Genomic DNA, 24015 nt, shown 5'->3' on the forward strand with positions numbered 1-24015 from the left:
AAAAGATTTTTAAAAAATAGAGACTGGGTGCAGTGGCTCACACCTGTAATCCTAGCACTTTGGGAAGCTGAGGCAGCAGGATTACTTGGGGCCATGAGTTCAAGACAAGCCTGGGCAACATAGTGAGACCCCCATCTCTATCAAACAAAAAATTAGCCAGGTACAGTGGCTCATGCCTATAGTCCCAGCTTCTTGGGAGGCTGAGGCAAGAGGATCACTTGAGCCCAGGAGTCTGAGTCTACCTGCAGTGAGCTCTGATTGCTCCACTGCACTCCAGCCTGGGTGTCAGAGCAAGACCCCATCTCTAAAGGGGGAAAAAAATTATTAGAGCACCACAATTTTTAAAAATGTGTACCTCACATCAATTTTTAATAAATATTGATTGACAGCTGTGTAGCAGGAATTGTTCTAAATGCTGAGAATACAGCAGCAAACAAGACTGATAGTGCCCCTGGTCTCACAAAGAACTTACATTCTGAGGGGGTATGACAGCAAGGAGATAATGAGCAATAGTGAAACAGATTAACAAAATAAGTTCAGTTTCTGTTAATCATGTGAATACATGAGATAGTGGTGTTAGGTATTGGGCACAGGAGTGGTGGCTGCTTCAGGGTGGGTAGTCAAAAAATGCTTCTGTGATGAGATGACGTGGGATGTTATTCGAATGGTGAGAAGGAGATACCCACGTAAAAAGGCCAGAGAAACCACTGCAGGAAGAGGGAACAGCACATACAAGGAGTCTGAGATGGGAATACTTGGCATGTTTGGCAACAGATTTGAACTGGGTAAACAAAGAAGAAAGTGTGGGAATGGAGGTTAGAGAGATGACCACAGGACGTAGGGCCTTGAATGTGGTGGTAGAATTTCTAAGTTATTTTTGAAGTGCAGCAGGAAGTTATGTGTAAGTTTGAAGGAGAAATGTGACACATTCTGATGTACATTTTGAAATGGTCACTGGCAGTTGTATGGAAAATGAATTCTAGGTGCACACTGCAAGACAAGTTAGAAATCTCTTGCAGTAGTCAAAAAAGTGTTTTAGACTATAGTGGTGACAATGGAGGAGGGGAGGACTGCATAAATTCAGGATACATTTTGGAGTTCTTATTGACAGAACCGGATGATAATTTATGTGGCAAGCGACAGAATGGAGGATGAAGTTTTTAGCTTGAATTTTACTGAGATAGAGAAGACTGAGAGAAAATAACATTGTGGAGAAAGTCAAGAGTTCCATTTAGACCATGCTAAATTTGAAATAAGATCAAGCAGGCATTTGAATGAATAGATGAATCTAGTGGCCATCAGAGAAATTAGATCTGGAGATGTAATATGTGATGTTACATGAGAAAAATAGATTATAAAACATGTAATGACTCTAGTATTTTCAAAATTATAAATAGAAAACTTGGAAGGACACACACCAAAGCATTATCTGAGAGCTGAGATTATACATTTTCTTCAAAGCTTTTCTGTCATTACTTGTCTGTATTTTCCACAGTAGCATGTATTGTTTTTGTAATGTAAAAAGAGTTTAATTTTAAAATTAAGATAGTTGAAAAAATAATGAAACAATTAAGAGAGTAAATGCTTCCTATGAAAGAAGCATGTACTAGCAAGCAAGAAAAAAAGATAGAAAATTGAACTTACTGGTTCATGTTGGAAATTGGAAATTATTAACTGAAGTCTAAGGATAAGCTTCAGTCTCTGAAATTGGATGAAAAAAAGTGTATGACTGAATTTTCTCTGTAGGGATTATATCACTTTGAGCAGATTCTCTAAGGGATCTATGACTTAAAAAGATTTTAAAAATTGGATTTGAATGGCTTGTTTTTCTATAAACCTTTTCATAATAAGCTTTAGATATCAGTATTATTCTAAAAGTAATCATGGCCACGATCATAAGGGCAAAATATAGATTTTGCTTTTCCTCTTGATAAGTTAGCATCAGTTTTGGTGGAAGAGGGGGCTCATCTTGTTTTGTTTTGTTTTGTTTTTCACTTTTAGTTAAACTTTGTGCATTTGATAGCATGTAAAAGAGTAATAAAATTCCATGAGGCTTTCTATGAAAAATGACAGTTCTTTGCTCGCACCTTTCCTCATTTTACTTGCTTTACAAGCATTTGTTTGTTCTTAACTCTGTTAAATGATTCTTTAGGTATTAACTTCCATATCTCTATATCACATACATATATTATTACTTTGATATATATATTTTTTTCATTTAGACAATAATGTGCTCACTTTCTGCTATGAAAGTTGAGGATTTATCTCTTCCTCCCACCATTCCTTCTTTTTTTTTTTTTTTTTTTTTGAGATGGAGTCTCACTCTGCCACCCGAGCTGGAGTGCAGTGATATGATCTCGGCTCACTGCAACCTCCACCTCCCAGGTTCAAGTGATTCTCCTGCCTCAGTCTTCCAAGTAGCTGGGATTACAGGTGCCAGCCACCACGCCCGGCTAATTTTTGTATTTTTAGTAGAGACAGGGTTTCCCCATGTTGGCCAGGCTGGTCTTGAACTCCTGATCTTAGGTGATCCGCCCACCTCGGCCTCCCAAAGTGCTGGGATTACAGGCGTGAACCACCATGCCCAGCTGGTAGTACAAGTCTTGATAAGGGGGTATTAATTTCAGAGAAGTTATGCTTTTATAAAATATCATGTCCAAGTTATCTTTGCTAACATTAACAGAATTGCTAACATGTATGCTGTTGGCTGAAAATTGGCTCATAAAATTAAAGAATATTAGAACTTCTAAGAAAGAAAAAATAATGTAGCTTTAATACTTGGCTCCCCTTGCCTCTCCCCAGCCTCCCTCAAAAAAAACTCCTTCTAGGATTCCCAGCTTCCCCCAGAAAAACTCCTTCTAGGATTAAACACATTTCCGAATCTGATGACTCAAATAGTTCGGTAGTTTTATACTGGATTGTTTTGTTTATAGATATATTTGTCCAAGAAAATAAATAAATAAATAGAATAAGGACCCCAAACTATTTTTATTTGACCTACTATAGCTGCGTTTATCTGAGTAAACTTTCCCTGTCTTGGTAAGCAGATGTTCATTGCTGATGTTTTCAAAGCTCCAGTCCAAACAAACTATATCAGCAAACCATTTATACACTGGAAACTTAAATGTATAATATCTTTATTATTCTATAGAGAAACCACCAGCACCATCTCAAGTACAGCTGATCAAAGCCACCACCAACTCCTTTCATGTCAAGTGGGATGAAGTGTCTACAGTTGAGGGCTATCTTTTGCAGTTGAGTACAGACTTGCCATACCAAGCTGCATCATCAGATTCTTCAGCAGCACCAAATATGCAAGGTAACATAATTTTCATGCTTAAAGTATGTGTGCTCACATGCTTTTAAAAATATATACTGCAGGCGAGGCATGGTAGCTCACGCCTGTAATCCCAGCATTTTGGGAGGCTGAGGCAGGTGGATCACCTGAGGTCAGGAGTTTGAGACCAGTCTGGTAAACATGGTAAAACCCCATCTCTACTAAAAATACAAAAATTAGCTGGGTATGGTGGTACATACCTGTAATCCCAGCTACTCAGGAGGCTGAAGCAAAAGAATCACTTGAACCCAGGAGGTGAAGGTTGCGGTGAGCTGAGATCATGCCACTGCACTCCAGCCTGGGCAACAGGCGAGACTCTGTCTTAAAAAAAAAAAAAAAAACACACACACACACACATGCACGCACACATATACTGCAGTACATATATGTGTGTGTGTGGGGGGGTGTGTTTGGGTGTATACATATGTATATGTAGAATATCTGCATAAAAGTCTGTGATTAGGTTTGGTTTAAGAAATTTTATGGCATTAGGTCCATGCCTGATAATACATTGTATTTCAGTTCTGAAACTTGGCTGTCTTACCATTATGATGTAGTAGAATACATAGAAACGTAGGATAGATTGTGTTTTCTGCAGTTCATTTTTATGTACTTCCCTAATTTGACATATTACTTGACTTCAGCAGATTGGCTTTAATTTGCTTTCATAAATATCTCAGCTTTTTCAAAAGTATTTTTAACTAAATAGGCCTTGGAAGTAAAAGCAAACACAAATTTTGCACATTTTTCCAGAGAGAATTTCAGTCAACTTAAGCAAACTATTAAGAAAACATATAACCTTTGGTAAAGATACTACTTTTTAAACTTTAATATGTAACTTTAAAAATATTTAATTATATTTTATTGAAGCTAATTAAGAACATATCAGTCTGAACCTTTCTCATTCCTACAGGAGTCAGGATGGACCCTCACAGACAAGGCAGTAATAACATCGTTCCTAACAGTGTAAGTAAAAAAGTGTATGAAGGTAATTGGATGTTTATGGTTATAGTTTCAATTTTTATTCAGATTTTTAGCATACTACTACTCTAGAAGAGGGGTCCTTAATCCTGCCTGCACTTGAGAGTTAACTCTGAGCTAAACAAGCAAACAAACAAACACACACAGATTCCCAAGCTCTTCCTCAAATCTAGTGAAGCAGAATCTTTAGGAAAATGCCCAGGCAGCTCTGTTTTTAAAGAAAGCTTCACAGATCACTGTGACAGAAGCCTGAATTGAAAACCCCAGGCCAAGAGAAGCATAGCTGCATTACACAGAGCATCAGACTAATTCAATGTAATATGTACTTACGTGTCTATATTTTGCCATTTCTAAATGTCACACAGACATCTAAAGATGTACTTTAAAAATATGTATAAAATATTTTCTTTACTATGTATTTTGTTTACTGAAAAATATCAGTTACTAAATTGAACACTTGTGAGGTTATTTCTTGTTTATGAAGTACATCACAGTAGGTCTTGGTAGAGAGTAATGAATATGCTTACTAAGATTATTTTTATTTGGTAAACTGCCATCTACCTCAGTAGACTTTTTTCAAAGAAAATGATGTAGGTATTGACTAATATGTTCTGAGTATGACTGAAGACCAGTAAAGGCATAGGTCCGGAAGTATATCATGTCATACTTATAGTATGTCAGGAAGGTGTTATTACAAGTAAAGCTCATACAGTTTGTAAGTAGCCTGTCATATTAGACATAATATTTCTGTTATATGTAGTCATATGTTATATGTTGATTATATACTATGTATGTGTATATATATGTGTGTGTGTGTCACAAATTTAGATGATACTGTAAAGTTTATGATGAAGATCAGTAGTTTCCTACCCTGTACCTACCTGCTCTTGATTTCTGTTCCCTAGAAGCAACTACTTTAAACTATTGTAGCTTTCTTTTAGTATCTAACTATGTGCAGTTGTCCTCCTGTATCTGCAGGGCATTGGTTTCAGGACCCACCCCCCGACAGTCCCCTCGATATTCAAGTCTTGTAGTTGGCCCTGTGGAACGTGCAAATGCAAAAATTCGGCCCTCTGTATCCACAGTTTTTGCATCCTGCGAATACTGTATTTTCCATACGTGTTTGGTTGAGGACGTGGAACCCACAGATATGGAGCACCAATTGTATTTCTTAAAAATGATCCACGGCCAGGCGCGGTGGCTCACACCTGTAATCCCAGCACTTTGGGAGGCCGAGGTGGGCAGATCATGAGGTCAGGAGATTGAGACCATCCTGACTAACATGGTGAAACCCCGTCTTTACTAAAAAAAAAATACAAAAAATTAGCCAGGCACGGTGGCGGGCACCTCTAGTCCCAGCTACTTGGGGGACTGAGGCAGGAGAATGGCGTGAACCCAGGAGGCGGAGCTTGCAGTGAACCGAGGTTGCGCCACTGCACTCCAGCCTGGGTGACAGAGCAAGATCCTGTCTCAAAAAACAAATAAATAAATAATAATCCACATAGAAATGGACCCTCACAGTTCAAACTCATGTTGTTGAAGGTTCTACTTTTAGATCAATTGTCTTCAATAATGAAAGATGACAATTTTAATGATCTCTTACAATTCTGCCTCATCCCCTCCTTTCCTGTTCCCACATCCTTCACATATTTTTAGTAGAATTATGGCTTGATGTTTACACTATGATGGTGAAACAGTTGCAGGTGAGCCATGTAGTGTGCTATGAGAATTACACCTTTTTCATGCAAATTTGTTTTTCCTGGCATTAACTGCCTCACTTTTTCACTTGCTTAGTTTTCTTCTTCTCTATCATTAATTCATAATCAAATTTTCCAAAAAGTTATAAAACTTAAGATATTTGGACATAAAGGTAGTTTCTTTTTTCCACCCTTGGAACAATTCCTCCTGGAGCCCCCTGTCCTCAGGTACTGGTTCTTCTCTAGGCCTGCTGCACAGCTCTCACCTTAGAACTACCTTCTCTGTTTCATAGTAGGAATTTATCTCTTTCCTGTGTTACAGCCCATATTTCTTGACCTTATTTCTTCCTCTTTCTTTGTGTTTTCCTTTATTTTGTTGCAACCCCCTGAGAAGTGGGCTTATGAAAGGTAAACTTTTTGAGATCTTGCATATCTGAAAATGTCTTTAGCGTATTTAACTGATAGTTTGGCTGGCTTATAGAATCCTATATTGGAAGTTTTTCCCTCAAAAATTTGTAGGAATTTTTGTAGTGTCTTTTAGCATTCAGTGTTGCTATTGAAAAGTGTGATGCCATTTGGATTCCTGATCCTTTATATATGACTAATTTTTTATCTTTTTATCCCCAGTATTCTGAAATTTCAACAGTGATGTGCCTTAGAGTGTATGTCTTCATTTGGTGTGCCTCACCCAGTGGACCCCATTGTTCTGGAAACTCATGACCTTCATTACTGATGATTTCTTCCCTCAATTTCTTTTCTTTTTTTTTTTTTTATAAACTAGTCCTCTGATTTTGCTTTTTATCTTCTGTTTTCTCTGTCTATTCCAATGTTTACATTTTAAATATATCCAACCACATTTTTAATTTCTAAAAGCCTCATTTTCTTTATTTCTGTTATAGCACCCTATTCTTGTTTCATAAATATAATATCTTTCCTTCTCTCCTGAAGAATTATACTTTAAAACATTTTGGAGTTTTAGTCTGCTCTTTGTTATGTTTCTTTTTTTCAAGCTCCTTTTTATTTTTTAATGTGTTTTAATCTTGGACTTCCACATTAGAGGTTGTCATCAAGTGTCTGCTGATGCTTGGCTGTCCCTTTATGTTTAAAGTGAGGCTTTAAGAAAACCTGGAAGGCCTATGCATGTGGATGTGGCTTGTTGCTTAGTAAACCTCAACAAGAGTAAGTGGGCGGGGACCTACAAATGTCAATATCTGTGGGTCTTTTTTCTTAGACCAGTTAGTTTCCCCTAAGAATTCTCCAACCTCTTGCTTAAGGGTTATGAGCCTGGCTGTCAGAATCTGGGAGCTTAGTAAGGAGATTGGAGGGAAGGTATATTTCTGTTCAGCATTTAGACTTTCATTTAATTCCAATTTTCAGTATGGCGCCTCTCCCCATACTTGTATCATCCTCATACTTGTATCACTTGTGGGATACTGTAGCATAGTCTAGAGACTCACATTTCAACCTTTCTACCTATTTTCCATCTTCAGCTAGAATGAAGGAGAGGAATTTCTCTGCCTTGGTATGCTGGGAGAGCAGAACTAGGGCTACAACACTTCTTAAGCAGACTTCTGTGTGACAAGCTTCCAGCGTTTTCTTGTACTCTGCACCTCTGCCACCACTGACTGCCCTGGGCCCTGGGGCACAAACAGGCCACATCTTAGTGACTTTTCACTTAGGAGAAGGCTCTTAGCTCCAGCTGTTCTGTTTTACATCTTATCTACTATTCTCTCTTCTGCCATTCTCTTTTTTTCTTAAAAGGTTATAGCCTCATACTTTAAAAAATTCCTTTTTTGTCATTTGAATTGGGTTTTGGAGAAATCTCCTGAAGCAAATGTGTTTAATCTATCATGTTTAATGAAAATTCTCAGGATTTATTTATACTTATTTTATAAAATTTCAGTTAGACTGAGTGTCTGATTTTAAGCAAAAAGCACATTCCAGATGTAAGAATTTTGAAATGAAATAAAGCAAATTCGAATTCTAGCTGTTACTTACTGGCTACCTGACTGTAGGTTTGTAACTTAAGTTCTGTGAGTATCATTTTCTTCATCTATAATAGGGGTCAAGTTATCTTACTAATAGGATTCTTGTGAAGATTAAGTAAGATCCAGAGTGTATGGATATATATAGTACACTGTCTGCCATAATGCCTGGCATAGTTGTGGCTATCATCATCATCATCACTTATAAACAGTAGCACCACCAATTAAGGGCAAGCACAGGGCATATTATAGACAAGTATCCTCAGAGCCATGAGAAATTATGAGCTGACAATAAAAATAGAGACAGAAAAGTAACAAAAAACAGGTAATTAGAAAGAACAGCATTAGGGTATTTGAATGAAGCCAGGTCACTTTTATGGTTAGGTAGACCTGTAGGTATAATAACTGATATACACATTGATGACTTGAATTATCAAAACATTGTAAACGTAGCAGCTGGGTTCTGTGGCTCACACGTGTAATCCCAACATTTTGGGAGGCCAAGGTGGTAGATCCTTCAGCTCAGGAGTTCAAGAACAGCCTTGACAACATGGCAAAACCCCATCTCTACAAAATATAGAAAAATTAGCTGGGTATGCTGGTGTGTGCCTGTAGCCCCAGCTACTTGGGAGACTGAGGCAGGAGGATTGCTTGGCAGGTGGTGGCTGCCGTGAACTGTGGTCGTGCCAGTGCAGTCCAGCCTGGTCAACAGAGCAAGATCCTGTCTCAAAAAAATAAAAAATAAAAATAATTTTTTAGGCCAGGTACGGTAGCTCACTCCTGTAATCCCAGCACTTTGGGAGGCTGAGGTGGGTGGACCACCTGAGGTCAGGAGTTCAAGACCAGCCTTTGCCAATATGATGAAACCCCATCTCTACTAAAAATACAAAAAATTAGCCAGGCATGGTGGTGGGCGCCTATAATCTCAGCTACTCGGGAGGCTGAGGCAGGAGAATCGCTTGAACCTGGGAGGTGGAGGTTGCAGTGAGCTGAGATCGTACCATTGTACTCCAGCCTGGGCCACAAGAGCAGAACTCCATCTCAAAAATAATAATAATAATAGTAATAATTTTTTTAAAAAGTTTGAATGTATTTATTATAGTGTGTTTAAGAAGGTTAAGAAAAATGTAATTAGGGAAATTCTTATCCAAAATACCTCATGCTATAGGATAATTATATGTATATGTATGAAATCTTTATATGGAAAACTCAGTCATATAGAATAGTTTATTTGCTTGAAGATTCCATATAGCTGAGATTTTACTTTTGGAGTTACCATATTTTTAGGATACATGTCTGCCCTTTAAGAAAATTTGACCAGACCCAGTAGCTTTGTTCTCTCCTGTGTTATGTATGTATTTGCTTGTGATACTAGCTACCACTTATTAAAATGTAGATTTTTTTTCCTCAAAATATACTCTCCCTTTCCTCTTCAAAACGGATCTTTTGAGCGTGGAGATTAAGTGAAAAGAAATTGTTTTCTTAGAAACTATTATAAAATTGAATAAAAATCCTGTATAAATTAATAATGTAATTTTTAGGTGTTTTATATTCTGATAAAAAGTATTTAAATTGTAAATTATTTTGCTTGTTTTTTACATGTATTTTTATTTCATTGAATATTGCTTACTACAGTAATCTGTTGTATTTCTTGTAGATCAATGATACAATAAACAGCACAAAAACTGAACAGCCAGCCACAAAAGAAACTTCAATGAAAAACAAACCAGACTTTAAAGCACTGACGGATTCTAATGCCATTTTATATCCATCTTTGGCATCGAATGCTTCTAATCATAATAGTCATGTGGTGGATATGCTAAGGAAAAATGAAGGTAAATGGATGACATTTTAAACTAAAGCTTTTTATAAAATTGGTAGGGAATTTAATAGTCATTGAAAAAGTAAATGTTGTACAGTTTTGATCCATTAATAGCAAAAAACTGCCATATTCAACCTGGTTAGAATGATGTTAAAATACTAAATAAGCACTTACCAATAGTAATGATTGATTATGAACTATGGAATTTAAATGAGGCAAATTTTTTTTTTTTAAAGAATAGCCTCTCCGTCAGGAAGAACTATAGTAGAAAATGATTAGGAGACTTGTTAGGGATTCTTTTAGGACTCCAGGAGATGCATAGAGACTAAAGCAGTGGCTGACTCCAGGAGATACATAGAGACTAAAGCAGTGGCTGAAATGGAGAGGAGAGAATTCATCATTTAAGAGACTTTTAGAAGGTATCATCTATTAGACTTGATAGCTGGCTGTATATGAGAAATAAAAATGAGTTGAATATGACTCCCAGTTTTTTGGGTTGGATATGAGAGTAGGTAATGATAGTCTTCATCAAAATAGGAAATATAGGAGCAAGAACAGATTTTGGAAAAGAGAGGTTCAACTTGGAACTCTGTTTTTGAGGCACTTCGGGAATATACTGGTAAAGATTTCTGATGGGCAGTTGGATACTTAGGCCTGGAGTCTAGAAGGCAGTACTAGGCTAGAAACATAAATTTAGAAATTAAGAGTATTTAAATGTAATCTCCAAAAGAGCAAGGATCTTGTTGACTTGTTCACTGCTAGATTCCTAGCACCTGGTGCAGTGCCCGGGAGATATGTATGGATTTGGGAATGGTATTTAACGCACAGAAAAATATGTAAGGGCGACAAGAAGAAGGCTTAAGTTTGTGAGGCATGATCTATGTCTGCCTTATTTCACCATTATAAAAACAAATACAATATCTCATACATGGTAGACTTCACTGTTGTGGAATGAATGAATATACGTCCTGGGGGAAAAAAAAAAAACAGCTTCAAAAAGGAGTATGTGGTCAGCATTGTTTACAGTGCAGAAAAGTCAAGTAAATGAAAATTGAAAAATACCCCCTAGAAATCATTGATGTTTGCCAGAATTATTTTATTAGAGTAGTGTGCTAGAAATCAACTTTTGGGGAGATCAAGGAAGTATAAACTGCTCTAAAGGGAATTAGTAAAGGGAGAGGGTAATTGGTGGGAATTGTTGGGTAAACGAAGAGGTGTGTTGTTTGCTTCAGGAACTTGATGATGTTTATGGGACAAGGACCAAAAACTACTGACAAAGAATCTGAAAACCCTGAAGAGAGAGGAATGATTGATGAGGGTCCCAACATATAGGGGAAGGAATGGGACCCAGAATACAGGAAGATATATTCAGATTTTTTAGGAGAGAGGTCAGCAAATCTTCTGCAATGGAAGATAGGGAGGATGAGTACAATTATTAGTACAATTCCAGTTTGCAGCCAGAGAAGACAAAAAAATGAGATAATTCATGCCTAATGACCGCTAATATTTTTTTCCTGAAATGAAGGGCAGAGCCATTTGATCTATGATTTAGTGAAAAGTCAAGAACAATGGCTCAGTGTTTAGAATGAACGAGGAAGGTAAAAAGTTGGATATCCATTATGGATATAATGCACTTTATTTTTCTAAACATTTTATGCCTAATGGTTAATTCATACTAATACCATTTGTGGTGCTCATGTATGATTTTAAAACTGAAAGTACCAAGAATCATATGACAAGAACTATAAGACACAACAATTATCTGCAGATGTTATATTAATAATTACCTTTTCCCTTTTATTTTAGGTCCTCACACTTCAGCAAATGTAGGTGTTCTAAGTAGTTGCCTGGATGTAAGAACAGTAATTCCTGAAACTTCTGTATCCAGTACTGTTTCCAGCACACAAACTATGGTAACCCAGCAGACCATTAAAACTGAATCATCCAGTACAAATGGGGCAGTTGTTAAAGATGAAACTTCACTAACAACATTCAGTACCAAATCTGAAGGTTTGAAATGTGTTTCACATACTGTATTTTGAACCATTTATGTATGTAAATTCATCAAACTTACTTGTCTTAGATGGGAATTGCATTTCATCTTGGAATTTTGTTATTAGTCATTTCAACTTAATTTCTGTGAGCAAGAGTTTTCATTTGACCTAAATTTAACTTTTAGAATCTTTAAGAATTCTCTTTAGTTTTTGTTTTCTTTCAATCATGACTTTATGGATTTTGACCATATATTTACCTTTATCAGCTTTCATCTTTCCAGAATGTAATGTAAACAGATAAAGCATTTCAGTTAAAATTATTTTATAAAATATTCTCTGCATAAAATATTTAGATTAGCACACATCACTGAAATACAATCAGAATGTGTCTTTCCTACTGTGAATAAATTTAGCAAACTGTTTTTTAGACAAGATTGGTTCTAGACTGTGTATTAACAATTCTTCCAACTTGCTTGATTTCTAATTTGATAAATTCTTATTCTTTTGGAATAGGAATTGTATTGCATCTTTAGTAAACATTCTCTGAAGTTCTAGCTAGTCATCAAACCCTTAAAAAATGAAGTTTATGAATTGTTTTGAGTTAAAGGGTCAATATTACTACTTATTGTCAATAATAGTACAATACCCTCCGGCTGTTTTTTTATTATGATAAAATACACATAACATAAAATTTGCTGTCTTAGCCATTTTTAAGTTTACAGTTAGTGGCATTAAATATATATTTAAAAATTATATTTTAATGTATCTGGTAAGTTATGTAAATCTTATCTGATAAATTGTTTAATTTTTAGTTGATGAAACATATGCACTGCCTGCAACGAAGATCAGCCGTGTAGAGACACATGCTACAGCAATGCCGTTTTCTGTAAGTACATGACCTGGTGATGATGCATGTTTACACATGATTATGTACTTTTAAATGCTGAGCAACTTCGAAATAATTTCATAAAAAGATTCTCAGGTCTCAGTAACGAATTGACATACATTTAGAAATAAATGATTGAATAGGAAAATGTTCACAGTATAATGTTTAGTGAAAAAGCTGGATAAAAAGTAACGTGTTGTGTTTTCAATTTTGTTAAAAAATACATGCAATTCATACAGTTATACTCTCACATGTACCCACACATAACCACTCTAAAATCCAGGTGGGGGGCCACAGATACTTTTTACTTTCTTCCTTATGCTTTTTATATTTTTCTATAATGAAATGTTATTTTTATAATCAGAAATGTGTGTATGTATATATACATACATATATGTGTATATATGTGTAAGTTACATTAATGGTTAAAAGATAGGATGTGTTATGGAACATAAAACTTGAATGGCTGTATTGCTAGCTACTTAATAGGAGCACAACAGAATATTGCAATAGTGGATTGACATAAATGTAGGGTAGCCCAATAATCTCTGATATTTGGTTGTTTTACATAGGCCAAATTTGGTATGCATGGCACCAAACTTAAAATGCCAGGAAAGTGCCTTACAAATATACCAAGATTGTCTTACTTTGATAAATATAAGGATAAAACATACATATATATACTTTTGAGGGTTTTTTTTTTTGTTATTAGTCATTTCAACTTAATTTCTGTGAGCAAGAGTTTTCATTTGACCTAAATTTAACTTTTAGAATCTTTAAGAATTCTCTTTAGTTTTTGTTTTCTTTCAATCGTGACTTTATGGATTTTGACCATATATTTACCTTTATCAGCTTTCATCTTTCCAGAATGTTAAGTCCTAGTGTTTTTAGACTCATCTTAGGGAAGGATTACTAAAATGAATTTTTTTTCTCTTGAGTCTATTTTGCCATGCATCAGCCAGAATTGTATTTGTTATTTGAGTTGGAGCCAGTTGTTTTATAAAAGTTGTTGAAGAGAGTTTTTACAACAAGTTTAAAGCTATTACTCTTTTTTTAACTTTAAAGACTCTTCTAGTTAGCTCACTTTGTCATGTGTGATAGCCTAAATATTAAAAAAATGTGAATTATAAGCATGTACCTCTGCTGTTATATATTTAAGACAGAAATAAATAACTGAAGTGCACATTTGTTTTGAGCTTCTGGAAACAGTGTCTCATTTATAAGAAGATGGCTTTAAAAGGTTAGTTCCAGGGATAAGTATAATTCACTTACCACTAAAAGTAGCTTAAGGTAGAGGAAGTTTATTTGTTTTAAAACAGGATAAAAAATGTAAAACTGTTTAATCTACTCCTCTTTAGTATATACTAAAGTATATTCAAATTGCATTTTAGTTTTGAACATTTTTTCTCCTTTTAGGTTTGGAGAATCACAGGTATTTCAAGTGCAAAGATCACTGAATTTTTGCTAGTTGTTTTTGGATCTAGAAATGAGCCAGCTTGGAATGAATTTTTCTTTATTTGCTCCTTTTGGAGCAAGTTGTAATGTTAACGCTAAAGGAATTACATTTTCTGAGAGAGTCTCTGAAATGACAGTGTTCTATAAAATAGCTGGCATTTTAACATATCACTGATTGGAAAGCATGCTAACTCCAGCTAGGTTGAAAGTACAGAGCTACTGACTTGGAGAATGCCTGTCACTCCTGTGTTTGAATTGGCATCCCTGTTTCACTGTCAGTTGACCTAATCTGTTAAGACTTTATTTACATATGAGTTGTTAATGTTGTGGTGTTTATCCAAATACCTACTTGTAGATCACTGCATGGACTTATTAAATCTTGAAATTTTTCATATATTCAATAAGAGTCTTCATAAATTTTTTTTCTCTGAAATTAGAAAGAGACTCCTTCAAATCCAGTGGCCACAATGAAAGCAGGAGAACGACAATGGTGTGACGTGGGAATTTTTAAAAATAATACAGCTTTGGTGAGCCAGTTTTATTTGCTGCCAAAAGGGAAGCAAAGCATCTCAAAGGTAGCTATTGATGTATTTTCTACATTGTAAATTATAAGCCTCAAGGATGAAATTTTTCTTTACCAATAACTAAGAAAGGGAAAGAAAAAAATAATTAAAAATGAGATTTCTTTTTTAGAACCCTGATTCAGGTCACTTTGAATGAGTAAAATTGGGATCCAGCCACAATCTGTATAATTGTGAATTCTGTATACCAAATGTATTAGGCCATTCTCGCATTGCTATAAAGAAACACCTGAGACTGGCCGGGTGCAGTGGCTCACGCCTGTAATCCCAGCACTTTGGGAGGCCAAGGTGGGTGGATCACAAGGTCAGGAGATTGAGACCATTCTGGCTAACACGGTGAAACCCCATCTCTACTAAAAGTACAAAAAATTAGCCGGGTGTGGTGGCAAACACCTGTAGTCCCAGCTACTCAGGAGGCTGAGGCAGGAGAATGGCATGAACCCGGGAGGTGGAGCTTGCAGTGAGCCAAGATGGCGCCCCTGCACTCCAGCCTGGATGACAGTGCAAGACTCCGTCTCAAAAAAAAAAAAAAAAAAAAGAAAAGAAATACCTGAGACTGTATAATTTATAAAGAGGTTTAAATGGCTCAAGGTTCCACAGGCTATACAGGAAGCATGATGCTGGCATCTGCTCAGCTTCTGGAGAGGCTTCAGAAAACTTCCAAACATGGCAGAAGGTGAAGGAAAAGCAGGCATGTCTTACATGGCAGGAACAGGGGCAATGCGTGGGGTGGGGAGGTGCCACACACTTTTAAACAACCAGATCTCATGAGAACTCACTATACAATACTAAGGGGGGATAGTGCTAAACCATTCATGAGAACTCTGCCCCTACGATCCAATCACCTCCCATCAGGTCCTACCTCCAACACTAGGGATTACAATTCTACATGAGATTTGGTAGGAAAACAGATCCAAATCATATCACCAAGTTACACTGTATTCTTTGTTAAGGCCCTTTGTATGGACTACATCACAAGCATGTCATTTAAAAAATCTTTGAACCAGGTGTGGTGGAGCATGCCTGCAGTCCCAGCTACTCAGGAGGCTGAGTCAGGAGGATTGCTTGAGCCCAGGAGTTTGAGGCTGCAGTGCAGTATGATTGCACCTGTGAATAGCCACTACATTCCAACCTGGGCAACATAGCAATACCTATCTCTAAATTAAAAAAAAAAAAAAACAACTTATACAATCACTGAGGTGGAGAGTTTTTTGTTTGTTGTTTGTTTGTTTGAGACAGGGTCTTGCTCTGTCACCCAAGCTGGAGTGCAGTGGTGCGATCAGAGCTCACTGCAGTCTCAATCTCCTGGGCTTAAGTTATCCTCACACCTTGGCTTCCTGAGTATCTAGGACTACAGGGACAAGCCACCATTACCAGCTAATTTTTGTAGAGACTGGGTTTCACCATGTTGCCCAGGTTGGTCTCCAACTCCTGGGCTCAAGTGATCCTTCCGCCCCGGCCTCCAAAAGTGCTGGGATTACAGCCATGAGCCACCACACCCAGCCAATGAGCTGGGTTTTGAGTCATAAATAATTTAGTCTGACTAGCACAGATAAGAGTTTTTTGAAATATCTCTAATTTTGTTAACCAGTGTGTCTAGAGAATGGAACTTTTTTTTTCTATTGAAAAAAAATTTTTTATTTCTGATTTTACAATTTAAAAAAATCTAAAAGCCCTGATACGCTATTAAATACAATCTAATATTCCCTTGATGCTGAAACCCCTTAAAGAGGACCTCATATACATATATGAGATATTTTATATATATGTAAATTAGACATTTAACCTTCTTTTTTTTTTTTTTTTTGAGACGGAGTCTCGCTCTGTCGCCCAGGCTGGAGTGCAGTGGCCAGATCTCAGCTCACTGCAAGCTCCGCCTCCCGGGTTTACGCCATTCTCCTGCCTCAGCCTCCAAGTAATAGCTGGGATTACAGGCGCCCGCCACCTCGCCCGGCTAGTTTTTTGTATTTTTTAGTAGAGACGGGGTTTCACTGTGTTAGCCAGGATGGTCTCGATCTCCTGACCTTGTGATCCACCCGTCTCGGCCTCCCAAAGTGCTGGGATTACAGGCTTGAGCCACCGCGCCCGGCACATTTAACCTTCTAAGAATTATTACATAGATAACAGCTCCAAAGCACATTGAAAAAATTTATAAAGGCCAGGTGCAGTGACTCATGCCTGTAATCCCAGTACTTTGGAAGGCTAAGGTGAGAGGAGCTTGAGCCCAGGAGTTCCACACCAGCCTGGGCAACATGGCAAGATCCTGTCTTACAAAAAATAAAGAAATTTGCTGGGCAAGGTACACGCTTCTGCTCCCAACTACTTGGGAGGCTGAGGTGGGAGGATCACTTGAACCAGGAGGTCAAGGCTGCAGTGAGCCATGTTCAGGCCACTGCACTCCAGCCTGGATGACAGAGTGAGATGCTGTCTCCAAAAAATAAATAAATAAAAATTTAAAAATTACTAAATGGAGAATTTCTGAGAGAGAATTGCCAAGGAAATAGATGTTCATTTTGAATCTCCTGAAGATATGTACAAATGGGGAATATATCCTATATATTTATATGTATTTTAGTTGCTCTACTATTACTCCTCATATCCCTCTTTTTCATATAGCATTTTTCTAACTCTTGACAAAAATAGAAATTCTAGTTAATAATTAGTATTATGCCCAGTGAAATTTCTCACTGTAGTTGGATTTCATATATAAAGACGTGTCTGTGTCTAGGGCCTAGTAGCTACCTGATTTTTCCTAAAAGAAAAAATAGCCTAAAATTTAGAGCTATGAACTAGAGGTTTGAATCACTAGTTCCAGCATTCAGCAGTGTGATCTTGGCAAGTCAACTTGTTTAATCTCTCCTAGACTCAGTTTCCTCATCTGTAAAGTAGAGATGACATGGCTCCCTTAAAGTAGGAGAACACATTGGCACTCTCTGTCTAACTGGGAGAGTTAGGGAGCATATGTAAAAATTGTTTGAAAGTTGTAAATGTTATTATCTTCCTACCTAGAGTATATAATCTAATTTAACATTTATTTGGTGTCTGCTGAATTTTAATTTTAAAAAATGCTCTATAGGCCGGGCATGGTGGCTCATGCCTGTAATCCCAGCACTTTGGGAGGCCGAGACGGGTGGATCACCTTTGCTCGGGAGTTCCAGATGGGTCGATCACCTTTGGTCAGGAATTCCTGGCCAGCATGGCAAAACCCTGTCTCTGCTAAAAAATACAAAAATTAGCTGGGTGTGGTGGCAGTCATCTGTAATCTCAGCTACTTGGGAGGCTGAGGCAGGAGAATCGCTTGAATCTGGGAACCGGACTGTTGCAGTGAGCTGAGATTGTGCCGCTGCACTCCAGCCTGGGAGACAGAGCGAGACTCCGTCTCAAAAAAAAAACAAAAAACACTCTGTACTACATGCTAGTCCCTCCTTTTCTATCAAGCTTGCCTGCCTGTCTCTAAAGGGTATTGTTCCTGGGCAGACTATTATTTGACAGTATATCTTCTGAGATTTCTGCTTCAAGATAAGTTTACATGATGATGGGATAGTTGATACTTTGTTCATAGTGGTTGTCAGCTTTTTTTCTACCTTCACATTGTTTACGTGAAGAATGCTCTTACATTTATCTGTATAATCAGTGATTCTCAGTTGGAAAGAGTGCTCGCCTCTGGATAAGGAGCAGATGTATGCTTCTCTATTGGAGGGTTCATTCCATGTGAGAGAGAGGGAGATAAATGTGAACCAGAACCTTAAAACATAATTTATGTTTTAAAAGTTTTTTTGTTTAATAAAAATTGAATTAATTTTTGAAACTTTAATAATGTTAGTTGTACCTTTTCTTTAACTTTTGCATATATTACATTTTAGGTAGGAAATGCAGATGTACCTGACTACAGCTTGCTTAAGAAACAAGATCTTGTTCCAGGCACAGGATACAGATTCAGGGTTGCTGCAATCAATGGTTGTGGGATAGGTCCTTTCAGCAAAATCAGTGAATTTAAAACTTGTATTCCTGGTTTTCCTGGAGCTCCTTCTGCAGTCAGAATTTCAAAGGTGAGACATCGGGTCAAGACTTGTTGATTTTAAATTATTTGAAATTTCATATGTGAAGTAAACTGTCAGTTTAGAAATTCTTGTTACCATCTTATGAAATGAGAGATACCTAAAAGAATGGATTAAAAGTTTAAAAAATAATTTTAGCTAATCATTCATAGTTTTTTAACTTTTATTTTAAATTCAGGGGCATATGTGCAGGTTTGTTCCAAAGGTAAATGAGTGTCATGGGGGTTTGTTGTGCCCATTATTTCATCACCAGGTATTAAGCCTAGTATCCATTAGTTATTTTTCCTGATCCTCTCCCTCCTCCCACCCTCCACTCTCTGAAAGGCCCCAGTGTGTGTTGTCTGCCTCTACGTGTCCATGTGATTTCAAGCAAAATTACAGCATCCAAATCACAGAAAGGCAGGGAAATCTGGTATGCTTCTAAATTTGTTCTTGTTATTATGGAATGAAAACATTTGGCTGGAGAATTTTAATAGAGCACTCAAAACTGAATTATATTTTATCCTAATGTCCCGTCCCTCCCTAGAGATTGTTTAGGAAATAAAAATCCCCGTTTTGGGACATTACAGGTAGACATTTAAACTTAGTTGTTTTTGGAAAGCAAGCATGAATTAAACATTGTAGATTCAAATGAGGTAGGTTTTAAAAATCAACAAAAAAAGATCTAACATCTAATGCAATTATTTTAGCAAAAATGAGCATTTTGTATTCTAAAGATAGACTCAACATAATGAGTGATAACAGAGGAAACTTAAGAACCTTTAACCTGTTTTTTTTCCCACCCTCTTCAAGAATGTTGAAGGTATCCACCTTTCCTGGGAACCTCCAACTTCACCTTCTGGAAATATTTTGGAATATTCAGCCTACTTGGCTATCCGCACAGCACAGATACAAGATAATCCAAGTCAACTTGTGTTCATGAGGATTTATTGTGGTCTTAAGACATCATGTACAGTAACTGCTGGGCAACTTGCAAATGCACATATTGATTATACATCCAGGCCTGCCATTGTGTTCAGGATATCAGCAAAGAATGAAAAGGGATATGGACCAGCTACACAAGTTCGGTGGCTTCAAGGTAACAATAAGAAAGCACCTTTAAATTGAATTTTTTTTTACTGAAGCTATTGTGATTATGATTATTTATTAGTAACTGGTTATGAAGATTTGTCATTTAAAAGAGTATTCTCTGACTGTATTTCCAGCAGTTATGAACTTAAGTTTGTAAATTGTTCTTAAAATGTATTTGCTGAATTATAGATCCAAATAAAAGAAAAGAAGCAAAGACTCTCTGAAAATTAGTATATGAGTTCTTCCTTACAGATATAGCTCTTTTATAAAGAAAAACAGTGAAATTAAGATAAAAGCTAGAAAGCTTTATTACCCCAATATGTTTTATAAGGGCTATGTAACCCAGTCATCCTAGAGTTATTGAGATAATTCTAGTAACTGGCTGTTGTATACTATGCTGTCTTATATAGTAAATGTTCTCTACTTTGTTAATGTCCTATCTTTGAGTACTCCCTCTATCTTTATTCTATATGAGCAGTGTTCCTCTAACAGCTGTCTTCTATTGGATAATATGTGTGATACTATAATAATTCTAGTAGTTGTTTGATTCCTTTCTTTGTTTACAGTTAGCACAGAGCTTAAGAAATTAAAAAAGAAAGAGGCAAGTTTAGAAACTGCTTTTGAACTTTTATTATTTTCCAAGAATCATGGTAAAATACAATAAGAACAATAAGTTTTCTTGATTCTTACCAGGCCAATATATTTGAATATATTTTTGGCCAAAGCACTTAACTTATCTGGCCCTCATTTTCCTCATAACAGATGAGAGAGTGAAAACCGTTTATCTTTTAGGTCCCTTTCAGCACTAAGGTTTTGTGTTTTTAGTAGAAGTGAAATAGATCCCTGAACATTTTCATCTGTCTTAATGGCTCTAATTTTGCTTTTGCTAAAATTAAAATCTTCATAATTGAATTCAAAATTAAAGTATATGTCCTCCTACTGGAGAAAGAAACAAGCACCTTAACAGGACACAAGTTTTAAAATGGTGTTTTAAACATTTGTAAGATTTTTGTAAATGCTCTAAATGTTTTATTTTTGCATTGTTTTTACCTTGAAATTGTATAAACTTTTTTACTATGAAAATATAAGCATTAGACAGCTAACTCAGGTTCCATTACAACCTTAAAGATACAGATAGGTATTATAAACACTCTGCTACAGGTAACTTGTTTTAAACTTTTTAGGAATTTCATGGTTACACTGCCTATTTAAACCTGGAATTAATATACAGAGCAATAATTGCAGAAAAGATATTTCAAACTAAGAGCTTCAATAACTGCAGGGGCACAGGTCTATCTTTTTTTATACCACATAACCTTATGCCAGTTTAGGTTGACTGAGTAGCTATGTCCTCAAATTTCATGTATAATACCCCCCAGCAAAGATGGATTTAATTGTGCAGAATTGATATATACGTGTGTTCCAGTTACTAATTTAAAGTGTATAGAATATTTTAATATATAATTTTTGTAAAGAACTGGGATTTTTATACTACAGTATTTGTAATTAATGTGTCTCACTAATTAAGTTTCTCTTGAAGAAAATATGCAAATTGTTAGACACATAATAAGTGGTTTCCAAACTCTAAAGATAAAATAAATGCACTACTATGGTGTTGTTAGAATACCTTTTTTGTGGCTGTATGAATCTTTACTCTTTAAATGTGTACTTTACAATGTTTACAAGGAGCTTCTCTGGTTTGTTATCCCAGCAATGCCCTTGGTGAGAGCTTCATTCTGCATTTGTTTAATTCATATGCTTTGCTTTTGGCATATGCTTGCTTTTTGCACTAGTAGAATTTTAACTTACCTCATTATTATGTTTGTAATCATTTGTCTAGCTTCTGTAATGTGTCTGATATAGGCTAAACAAATACTTAACCAAAGTTAAAATACATGATAAGCAATTTTGCACTTATTAAATATTAGGGTTTGTTGTGTATATGTGTATACTTAATTATAAAAAGAAAATGAATGGAAAGTTATACTAAAAGTATATGTTTGAAGCCCAATTATTTTAAAGATCTATTGCTTTAATAGAAAAAGTTTGGCTTTCAACGCTTTCTTTTCTGCATTAATTAACAACGTGCATCTTGAAGCACTTCTAATGACAAGGAATAAGTTGATTTTAAGCAAAGGATAGAATATTTGTTTGAGTGTGCACATTTATACCTGTTTAGTATTTGATTCAGTTTACTTTGCTTAAATGCCTCCACTCTTCTGGACCAGGAGGTGATTCTGAACCTGTGGTTCTAACATATGACTTACTTTTTAGAGGGAAGAGAAGTCTTTCTATACTGAGGGATTTGTTAAAATGATAAATGTTTTTGCCTTGATACTTAGCCCAGATTCTTTTTTTTTTTTGGCATTTGTACATTAAGCACCAGTTGTATTTATCTCTGTGATAAGGAATTGGTGACTAAAAAATGCCATTAAGAAATCTGTGGCTTTGACATTAGTAGTTAATAAGAGATCTTAGAGCTGTGTGCTGATGAATAGAATGAATTGGAGTAAATAGCAAAAGAAGTGCATTTAGCTTCTTATGATTTGCACATTTTCTAAGTGAAGATCCCTCTGTGTAGCAGTAGGCTATATCATGCAGATATTTTTCATAGGATTTGCACTGAGTTAAATGACTTTCTTTACTCTTCCCAGCTGGGTAAGCAATTCAAATGTAACAGCCTTTGTGCCAGTCCTCTTCTGTGTGCTGCAACTCTGGCTCTCATAAGTAGTAAAAGTATTTTTGATGTTGCATGCTCTCAGAATTATGTTTTCTAAAATATCATATTGGCTTCATTTTAGTTTAATAAACTTCTTTGGCAACTTAATTAGACATAGGGTATATATAAACTCAATTTTATCTGCATTTTTTAAAAAATTGAAATAATCTGATTGCATGTATGAAGGACTCCTGCCTCATTACCCAATTACATAAATACAATTATCCATAGGAAGGCGAAATTGTTGATCTATTATTTCAAAGACTTGTAGACTAGCAAAGATTCATTCTGATTAGAAATAAGGTCTATAGCTAAAGATATTTTTATTTTAAAAAATTACAGCCCTTGTAACATAAAAATCATTTGTAACATTGGATATGAAGAGCTTATTAGTATTTAAAATTATTGTAGTCATTTGATCATAAATGAAGTAGATTGCAAAATAGACTTGGTCTTTGACCCTTTAAGGTGTAATTGACTGACTGTTGTGTTTTCCAAGACTGATTTTAGGCAGTTTTATGTATCGTGTACCAATGATATGTAAAATAAAGCACCTTTTCTACTATAAACAATGACAGGTGTTATTTATTTTGAAGGATATGAAAGACAAGTTAGTGATGGCAGAGTGAATCTGTAGAAATGTTGATTTTATATTTAAAATAACATGTAAACATTAAACATATTAACATGTTTAATTAATATTTGATAATTAACATGTTTAATAATTGTTAAACATATATTTAAAAGGCTGCCTGTATTGTTTGAAATAATATAGGCAACCTTTAAATTAAGAATGGATTGTGTTTAAAAACTTGTTTTTAAGTTTTTAAGATGGCAATTGGGAGTCATTTTCTCATAGAAATGTAAATCCTATGTAAGTAACCCTTGTCATACCTGAACTAGTATGCTTGAAAGTAAAAAGGCAAATGACTCCAAGAAACAGTCTAAACTTGTTGTCACCTTTTTTTTTTGTCTCTCATTTACTCTAAAATATTTTTCTTTACTCTTTTCATCCTTTTAAATTCATAGCAGCCAGACTTCTGACCTGCTACTCCATTGAAATGGCTCTAGCAAAGTTCAAGGATAACTTCCCATTTCCCAAATCCAGGGAACAATTTTATCATATTTAATCTTGTCATTTGAAACTTTTGTCCACTGTCTCGGCACTTCCTCGTTTTTGTAGTGTCTATGATACCATGCTTTCTGTCCATCTTTACACACCTCCTCCTGTCTATGGTCCGCTTTTTTACTCCCACCTGGCCCCATTCATCTTTTTTCCTAGATTCAGGCCAAATTGCCAACCTGAAGAAGTCTTTCCTGACATACTCCACCACCAGCTAAATTTAACCTCTTCTTTTTGTTCTCCCACTGTCCTTTGTTAAATCTTCTGTCATAGCAGTCTAAAAACCTAGTGCCCCTATTTGTTAGC

At 36.0% G+C, this 24015-nt stretch overlaps 1 protein-coding gene across 1 annotated transcript in view; it reads left to right on the forward strand.

The window, feature by feature from the left end:
- The window catches only part of HCFC2 (host cell factor C2), a 42880-nt gene extending 19722 nt beyond the window's left edge, over nucleotides 1-23158 (forward strand). Inside the window, exons 8-15 of the mRNA XM_025403417.1 lie at nucleotides 3152-3319; nucleotides 4251-4303; nucleotides 9658-9835; nucleotides 11629-11832; nucleotides 12629-12702; nucleotides 14595-14732; nucleotides 18602-18787; nucleotides 19589-23158. Of these exons, the coding sequence (XP_025259202.1) occupies nucleotides 3152-3319; nucleotides 4251-4303; nucleotides 9658-9835; nucleotides 11629-11832; nucleotides 12629-12702; nucleotides 14595-14732; nucleotides 18602-18787; nucleotides 19589-19903 (1316 nt within the window). The 3' untranslated portion in view covers nucleotides 19904-23158. The remainder of the gene's footprint in view (nucleotides 1-3151; nucleotides 3320-4250; nucleotides 4304-9657; nucleotides 9836-11628; nucleotides 11833-12628; nucleotides 12703-14594; nucleotides 14733-18601; nucleotides 18788-19588) is intronic.
- Nucleotides 23159-24015: the final 857 nt, after the last annotated feature.

Source organism: Theropithecus gelada, chromosome 11 (genome assembly GCF_003255815.1).
Source record: "Theropithecus gelada isolate Dixy chromosome 11, Tgel_1.0, whole genome shotgun sequence".
Lineage (NCBI taxonomy): Eukaryota > Metazoa > Chordata > Mammalia > Primates > Cercopithecidae > Theropithecus > Theropithecus gelada.